The sequence below is a fragment of the Chionomys nivalis genome, chromosome 1, assembly GCF_950005125.1.
Source record: "Chionomys nivalis chromosome 1, mChiNiv1.1, whole genome shotgun sequence".
In the NCBI taxonomy this organism is placed as follows: domain Eukaryota; kingdom Metazoa; phylum Chordata; class Mammalia; order Rodentia; family Cricetidae; genus Chionomys; species Chionomys nivalis.
The window spans coordinates 18,930,998-18,940,316 of NC_080086.1; the positions used below are offsets into that span (position 1 = coordinate 18,930,998).

At 35.9% G+C, this 9,319-nt stretch overlaps 1 protein-coding gene and 1 pseudogene across 1 annotated transcript; both read left to right on the forward strand.

The window, feature by feature from the left end:
* The first annotated feature begins 990 nt into the window (after positions 1 to 990).
* LOC130884992 (taste receptor type 2 member 106-like) lies at positions 991 to 1,926 on the forward strand. Its single transcript, XM_057786346.1, is given in 1 exon segment — positions 991 to 1,926. A coding segment is annotated over 1 exon segment (936 nt).
* Positions 1,927 to 2,746: 820 nt separating this feature from the next.
* On the forward strand, positions 2,747 to 9,031 carry LOC130885045 (taste receptor type 2 member 107-like; annotated as a pseudogene).
* The last annotated feature ends 288 nt before the right edge of the window (positions 9,032 to 9,319 follow it).

Here is a 9,319-nt window from a genome sequence, read left to right on the forward strand (position 1 = left end):
TTAAAAATGAGAAAGAAAAAATATTGTATGTTTTCACTTACTGGTGGGTCCTAGATGTTGTAGCAACATAAAGATATGAGAGTGGGGCACCAGCAGTGGTGGTGCATGCCTGTAATCCCAGCTCTTGGGAGACAGAAGCAGATGTATCTCTGTAGAATGTTCAAAACACAACAGGTAAGATACTTTAATGAAATTGTCTTTGTGAAACCATTCACAATAGCAAATGAATATAAGCCTATAAAAACTTGTGAAGTATTTTTAAAGTTGTGAAATGCATCCTATCTGCAGTTAAACTTAGATTCCAATTTAAAAATAACCAGTTTAACAGAGTAAGTGGTTGTATTCAAAAGTGCTTCCACATACTATTTTAATAATATAAATTATAGTGATTCTTTTCTCCTTTCTTGGTTTTTTTTATGAATGGTTTTGGAATTTTGTGGGGTTTATGGCTTTATTTTGTTATGAACTCTCACTGAATTACCCATACTGGTCTGAGTCCTCTAGGCTCAAGGGATTCCCACACATCAGTCTCCCAAGGATTTAGAGGCATAGGCAGGTGCCACTGTGCCCAGTTAACAATGAATTGCTATGGAAAGAAACGAAATGCAATGCTGGTTTTGTCAGTTTGGATCCTGTCCATGAATATCTGGCATCGTCATACCACCATTCACTTTATCAAATGCAAAACAGTGTCTGAGAGACAAGGCCAATCCATGAAACAGAAATGTTAATTTGCTTATTTGCACACTACAAACAGACGTTAGTTTGCGTGCATTCTGTAGACAGATGAAGTCTTAGAGAACAGGAGGGAACTTCATAAAGATATTTCTGATTCCACTGCAAGACCCTTTTATTTCCCTCCAAAGTCTTTAAATGTGTAAGAAAAACATCAGTCATCTGTCAAGCTGCCATTACAAGCAACATTCTCCAGCAGGTAAAAAAAAAAATCTAAAATAGTTGCAACAAGACCAACCTTGAGGGTCCATAGACATGCCAACTATAGTTGAAGGCATTCTCCTTTGTTTTGCAACAAGTACGTCAGTGTTAGGAGTCCTAGTGAATGGATTTATCCTGCGTAAAACCTGCATTGACTATGTCAGGCAGAAGAAGTGCTCCAAGATCAGGTTCATTCTCACAGGCTTGGCTATTTCCAGAATCTGTGTCACAGGTGTACTCATTGTTGATGGATATTTAAAATTATTTTCTCCACATATGGCTGCCTCTGACACCCACGTTATATGTGTTACTTATCTGTGGATAATTATCAATCATATAAGTACATGGCTTGCCACAAGCCTCAACCTCTTCTATCTGCTGAAGATAGCAAATTTTTCTCACTACATCTTTCTCTGCTTGAAGAGAAGAATCAATACGATCTTTATTCTTCTTCTGGGATGCTTGTTTATATCATGGTCAATTTCTTTTTGACAAATAATGAAGATGTTTAATGATCACATGCAACGCAGAAATACATCCTGGAAGCTTCACCTTCTTAAAAGTGAGTTCCTTATAAACCATATTGTTGTCAACTTGGGAATCTTTTTCTTCTTTATGATAACTATCATTATATGTTTCCTAATAATTATTTCAATTTGGAGGCACAGCAGGCAGATGAAGTTGAATATCTCAGGCTTCAATAACATTAACACAGAAGTTCATGTGAAAGCCATAAAAGTTTTAATTTCTTTTATTATCCTGTTTATCTTGCATTTCATGGGTGTTTTCTTAGAAACCCTGAGCTTTTTCAAATCAGGAAATAAATTGCTGCTTGCTTTGGGTTTGGCAATTGCATGCATATATCCTTGCTGTCACTCATTCATCCTAATTCTAGCAAACAGCCAACTGAATCAAGCACCTTTGAGGGCACTGAACCAACTAAAGTGCTGTGGGAAAGGCACAGAGGTCAAAACAACATGGCAAACTTAGAGAGAAATGGGTGGTCACAGAAAATAGCCTGGTGTAGAGATCTCCGAAGACAGTTTTCACTATGTTCTGACATTGATTTAAAAGCAAAAAAACAAACAAACAAAAAACTCTTCCCTGACATCATGGAAATCTTTTTTTATTCCCAAATATTTTTTATAAATGTTCTTTTACATTTAAAGGGGGATATGATATAGAGATTTGCATTGATATGAATCTTGGTTTATTGATACAAATTTAAGGTCAATTTTGTTATATATATATATATTTCTGTTCTTGATTAAGGTTTTGTGTTTGTGTAGCTCATTGAAAAATGTAATGTATAATTAAGAAATATAAGTTAATAGATGTTCATCTATGATAGTCAAGCTTGTAGTCATATTAGATTTTCTAGATGTATAGAGTATATTTCAGTTATATAGGTATTCTTCAAATCTTTCATAGACCTTCAGAATATGGCATTTAAAATGTTTTAATAACTTAGGACTTTTCATAACAGTGAGACACATCTGCTCCTGGCAGCCTCAGTCTACTTCAAGAGGAAGATGGGCATCAAGGAGGCTCTTTATGGGTTTTGTTAGATGACATGGACATGTGGGATCCAAAGAGAAATGACTGCTGAACTTGCCTAAAGGCGAAATGCTCCTTCAGGGTTCCTGCTTCATGAAGGAGTCTGCTAGACATTCTGCAGGTCACAAAAGAAAGTGACTGACAAACTGCCAATGTCGGTGGAACTGTCTTTGAAATCCCCTGCTTCATGGAAAAATCTGCTGGATACTATGGTCCTGTAGGCTGGAGATGGATGCCCCAATGGTACAGAAGAATGTCAGCTGACTGCTCAGGCAGCAATTCTAGAGTTTTGGTAGTTGATTACTATGTTCTTCCTGTTTACTTAGGTAATATTATATCCTTCGGGAGTCTTTGATAGAGTTGATGAATTTACAGTTACAGTTTTTCTTAGTTATGATAAAAGCTAAAGTAGATATAAATATTGTAACTGTAATTCTTGTTTGATACCTGTTTTGTTATATATAATTTTACTATGTCAAGTTAAAGCTTTTCTTTTTATTTAAACAGAAAAGGGGAGGTGATGTGTGATTTCCCTTTGTATGCAGTGATTACCATTAATGAATAAAGAAACTGCCTTGTCCTGTTGTTAGGGCAGAATTTAAGTAGGTGGGAAGAAAGAAGGGCGGAGTCAGAGAGACACCATGGATCGACTGCCAGAGATAAACATGCTGAAATTTTGCTGGTAGGCCACAACCTCGTGGTGATATACAGATTATTAGAAATGGGTTAAACTAAGATGTAAGAGTTAGTCAATAAGAAGTTAGAGCTAATGGGCCAAGCAGTGATTTGATTAATACAGTTTCTTCGGGGTTAAGCAGCCTGGATCTAACTAGAGGGCCCTCCTGTAACATTTTTCCCTCTTAGTACTGGAGATTTGACTCAGCATTTAAGAGCTCATACAACTCTTTATTTTGTTGTTTATTGGTTTTGTTTGGTTTGGTTTGGTTCGGTTTGGGAGGTTTTGAGACAGGTTCATCTGTGTAGCCCTATCTGTGGAACTTGATCTGTAGTCTGGGCTGGGCTTGACCTCAGGGATCTGCCTACTTCTGTCTCCCCAGTACTGGAAATAAGAGTCTGTGCCCTCACACTTGGATCTTCATTTTTTAAATATATGTCAAAAACCCTCATTCTTTCCTGAACTTTTAATTCTGCATGCAAATTTAGTGACTTAATCAGTCTCCTGACCCTACACATTTCCCAAAGGAAAGATATTTGACAAAACATCCCCTATAAAATCATTCAGCATGAGGTTAGGCACCTTAAACAAGGCTTGGCATTAGGATTCATCTGACTTCCTTGAAGCCCTGTTAACCTCTCCCCAGGAAGGCCCAAGGGAAAAGCAAAGCCAGACAGTTACATTCAATCTTGACATTTAGAACATGAAGCTAGTGAAAGCAGTTGTTGCTTTTTTGTGTAAATATAGCTTTATTCTTACAAAGTAACTTTTGCTTTCACTGTTTAAATCCCTCAAATTTTTTCCACGGGGGGGGGGGGGGGATTTGATGTAGTCTCAAAGATTTTAATGACATATGGATGGAACGCTAAAAAAGCAGCCAGGGGAACAGTTTATTTGAAGGAGATGAGAGCAGAGCAGTCAAAGTTGAAGGAAGATTCTGCTGGAGCAGATGTTAAGAACTCATGGCTGTCTTTGCCCAAAAGACAAAGGACTGTAGAATGTGATTATAGATGAAAATTTCCACCTTATGGTTCTACACACACAGAGAGAGAGAGAGAGATTTAAAATGCAGATTTTTAAGTGAATTTTTATTTCCAAACCAGTATTACATCAGTGTCTTGTTTAGTTCATTTAAAAATGTGTGTGGAACTTACACTTGTAAAATGATGGCTGAACACTTCTAGATATAAAGGCTTAATTTGTTTTCTGTGTGAAGTTTTGGTATCAATATTTTTATGTTTCTATCTAATATGGTAGAATGAACAAATTTTATACAATGGGTTTTTTATTTTTATGTGTATGGGTGATTTACTTGTATCTATATCTGAGTACCACATGTGTCCCTTGTGTCCAGAGAAGCCAGAAGGTGCTGTTGAAAACCCTGGCACTGAAGTATGTTATAGACAGTTGTGAGTCACCAACTGGGTGCTAGAACTGAACCCAAGTCTTTGTAAGAGAAGCAAGTGTTCTAAAGCACAGAACTCTCTGTTCAGTCCTAGAACAACTTTTTGAATCTTGAATTTCACTACACAATTTTTAAAAAGTTTACCAGATCAGTTAAAAATGTATAATACTGTCTGGGCATCTGTGTTCTGAATATTAATTATATTAGCATATAATTGATTTTCATTCCAATTTTTAAAATTATATATAAATATTTTCACTCATATTAAGTTGCTTATATTTAGTATGTCTTGTTTTCCACTGTTTCAAATAAATATAAAATAACTATTATGAGGCATGAATGCTATACACAATATATAAGTGTATGTAAATGATATTTTATTAGGAAGGTCTCACTCATTAGCCTAGGTTTGCATCAGACTCACAGCAATCCTCCTACTGCAGTCTCCCAACTACGTAGGTTGCTAGACTGATATATCATCCCTGACCAAAAAAAAAGCAACAACTTTCTTTAAACAATTATTTCATAGATATTGGAATTATAATGTTGAACAAGGCTACCGTGTAATGAATAATATAATGTAGAAAGAAAAAAATAACAAACAATAACTAAAATATTTGTGTTTACATTTCTAGATTTAAAATCTGATTGGTGTTTAGCAAATGAATGACTCAGTCCTTGGGGCAGAGAAAGGTTTTCTGAAGTTAAGATGGTTTTTACCCAAGCTAAGTAAGGTTGAGGAGTAAAGTGGATAGAAGGAGGAATTCTGGGTGGGAAAGAGCATGTACACTGAAGGAGCTGAAGACATTGCAGGAAATAAATGTCCAGGGTTGCCACGTGTACCAACCAGAATCTTAAGTATTTTAAGAAAAATTCCAATTGGAAGAAATTCAGAAATTTTCTTACAGAACTGGTAACTCTCTAGAAAAAATGAAGAAATATTTTAAGAGGGAATAAATATGCATTATCATCCAGTCTTACTATTTTTGTGTTGTTTTAGTTACAAAAGCATTCTTTAAAAATAAATACATATTCAACACTGAGTTTGGGGTTTTAGCAACCAGCATATACATTTTAGCAACTGTTTATCTGCACTCTTAGCCTTCTTAGCCTTAGGATTATCATAATGATTTTCTTTATTATTTTATGATTTAATGATATGTCATAGACATGTTGATGTTGTTGTGTCTGTTAATTTACTATCTAGAAAATATTTTTTAATGTTTGGTGAAATCATTTGTAATTTATATTAATTCAAAATTACATTTTCTTTATGTTTCATCCTATTATTACTTTTGTCAATATTACTTTAGTTTTAATTCTGCCTTTCCTGTTATGACATTGTTCCACTTTTATATAAAATATAGTTTCATGAGCATGAGTTTATAAAATAAAAAGATATGAAATATATTATTGATTATGATTATTTACACTTTCAATAATTAATTAACTGTATTATATTTTCAGACAAATAAATAGATGAGTAGGTAGAAGAGAGAGAATAGAAAGTAGGGGGTATTTTTTATTAAATTTATAAATAACTTTATCTGTAAATAATTAAGTACATGAGATTTTTTCTTTTTGACCTTTATAGATTGCTAAATTTTCTATGTAGCATTCATATACATAGAAAACAGATAAATAAAAACTGAAATATGAAAAAAAATCTGTGTGGTTAAGGTTCTTTATTACAGTAAGGAAAGAATCATCACTGTGTCTACATGTAATTACTGTCTTCCCATTCCTGATCAGTTGCTTTGCTGATCTTGCTGGCATGGTTCTGGTGGTCTAGTCTTAATATATTTTCTTCTATTTTGAGACAGGGTGTTATGTCGCACTTCCTGTTTTCTTAGGTAATATTATATCTTTCTGGAGTCTTTGATGGAGTTGAAGAATAAATATTTATAGTTATAGTTTTCTTAGATATGACAAAAGATAAAGTAGATATAAATATTATAACTGTAATTCTTGCTTGATACCTCTTTTGTTATATGTAATTTTTCTGTGTTAAAGTTAAAACTTTCCTTTTTATTTAAACAGAAAAAGAAGAGATGAAGTGAGATTCCCCTCTGTATTCTGTAAATACCATTGTTTAATAAAGAAACTGGCTTGGCCTGAGAGGACAGAACAGAACTAGGTGGGGAAAACTAAATTGAATGCTGGGAGAATGAGGAGGAGTCAGGGAGAAGCCGTGGAACTGCTGCTGGAGACAGACACAAGCCACCAGGCAGAACCTCATAGTAAAATATAAAATAATGAAGATGGGTTAATTTAAGATATGAGTTATTCAGAAATATGCTTAAGCTATTGATGAAACACTATTGCAAAAAAAATATGGTTTCTGTGTGATTATTTTCGGGCTAAGCAGCCAGCAATGGAACAAGCAGCCTCCTATAACAAAAAGGGATACATAACAGATTATTAAATGTAAATAGTATCAAAAAACAACTAAAGTCCATGAAACAGAAACTTTAATTTGCTTATGAACAATATGAAAGCAGATATTAGTCAGCACACATCCCAGAGACAAGTTAAGTCTTTGAGAACAATGAAAGAAGCACCACAAAAATAGTTCTTTTCTCAAAGTTATTAATAAAATTGACAAACTTTTATTGATTAACTTTGTTTTTTATTATTACTTTATAAATAATACAAGTCAGTTTCCATTTCCTCCCTTCCTCCCACTTCCCTCCCACTCCCCCCTCCTCTCCATCCCCTCCAGTCCTAAGAGAGGGCAAAGTACCCTGCCCTGTGGGAAGTCCAAGGCCCTTCCCCTTCCATCAGGCTTAGGAAGGTAAGGCCCTTCCCCCTACATCCAGGCTTAGGAAGGCATGCATCAAAATAGAATAGGATCCCAAAAAGCCAGTACATGCGGTAGAGAAAAATCCCAGTGCCATTATCATTGGCCCTCAATTGTCAGCCACATTCAGAGGGTCCAGTTTGATCCCATGCTCGTTCAGTCCCAGTCCAACTGGAGTTGATGAGCTCCAATTAGCTCAGGCACACTGGAAATTGGAAACAGATAAGATCACCAGGCAAAAGTTGGAAGCATGGGGTGTGCAGGGTGGGGGAAAGGGGAGAGGGGAAGAGGGGAGAAGGGGAGGGTTGGTGAGAGCTTGGGGGAGTGGGATGGTTGAGATGGAGGAAGGATGAATATGGGAGCAGGGAAGGAAATATCTTAATTTAGGGAGCTATTTTAAGGTTGGCAAGAGGCTTAGCTCTGGAGGGGTTCCCAGGAGTCCACGAGGATAACCCCAGCTAGGACCCTGGGCAGTGGACGAGAGGTGCCTGAATTTGCCTTGTCCCATAGTCAGACTGATGACTATCTTGAATATCACCATAGAACCTTTGTCTGGCAACGGATGGAGATAGAAACAAAGATAGTTCTGATTCTATCACATGACAATAGGCTTGAAGAACTTGTCTCTGTGTAGATAAAGAATATGACATAACTCCTCCATCAAGCACCAGATAGATAGATAGATAGATAGATAGATAGATAGATAGATAGATAGATAGATAGATGATCTATAATAGATGTAACAGAAGTAGCCCTTAGGGATCTGTAGAGATACTGAGTGTAGCAGAAGGTATCTTTCTTGTTGTTGTCATTGCTGAGGCAGTGCTGGGACGGGTAATGAAGTCAATGCACTTGTAAACTACATGGACTGTGTCAGGAACAAGAAGTTTTCTAAGATTGCCTTTATTCTCACTGACTTCATTATTTCCAGAATTGCTGTCATATGAATAATAATTTAACAGGGGTATGTACAATTACTTGTTCCATATATGTTTACTTCTGGTAACCTAACTGAAAATATTAATTACCTCTGGGTACTTATCAATCACTTAAGTATCTTGTTTGCTCCCAACCTCAACATCCTCTACTTTCTAATGATAACAAATGTTTCTTACTCTCTATTTCTCTGACTGAAATGGAGATTAAGTGCAGTTTTTATCTTTTTGTTGGGAAGCTTGCTTACCTTATGGCTACTGTCTTTTCCACAAATGGTAAAGGTGGTTCATGACATAAAATTGCACCAAGGAAACACATCTTGGATCCACCAATGGAAAAAATTACTTCATTATTAATCAAAGTTTAGCCAATCTGGGAATTCTTTTCTTCTCTTGGCAGCCCTCATTATCTATTTACTGCTAATCATTTTTCTCTGGAGACACAACAGGCAGATGCAGTTGATGTCTTAGGAAACCTCAATGCAGAAGTTTATGTGAAAGCCACAAAAGGTCTGATATATTTTATGATTTTCTTTATCTTGCAATTTGTAGACATTGCCATAAAAGTAGTAAGCTTTACTCTGCCATAAAACAGACTCCTCTTTATAACCAGTTTGACAACCACATGCCTCTATCCCTGTGGTCCCTCAGTCACCCTAATTATAAAAGACAGGAAGCTGAAGCAAGCCTCTTGGAGGGTGCTGCAGTGCCTAAAATGCTGAGAGATAGAAGTCTCAGAGTCGCGTAAATGGACTTTTAAAGAAAGCTGAATAACTGACGTTCTTCCATCAGTTTATAACTGCTATCGGATGTTTTAAAAAACACCCTGCAATGGTTAATAACATCTCAAGGAGTATAACTTTCTGGAGGCATTTTAAGTTGACATGAAGCCTTAATTGACTTTGTATCTTGACTATGCAGATTCTTCATGCAAATTAACCAGATAGCAATTGGTCTAGAGGCAAGTCCTTATGGAGACTGTTTTGGTGAGAATATACTGAAAAGAAAAA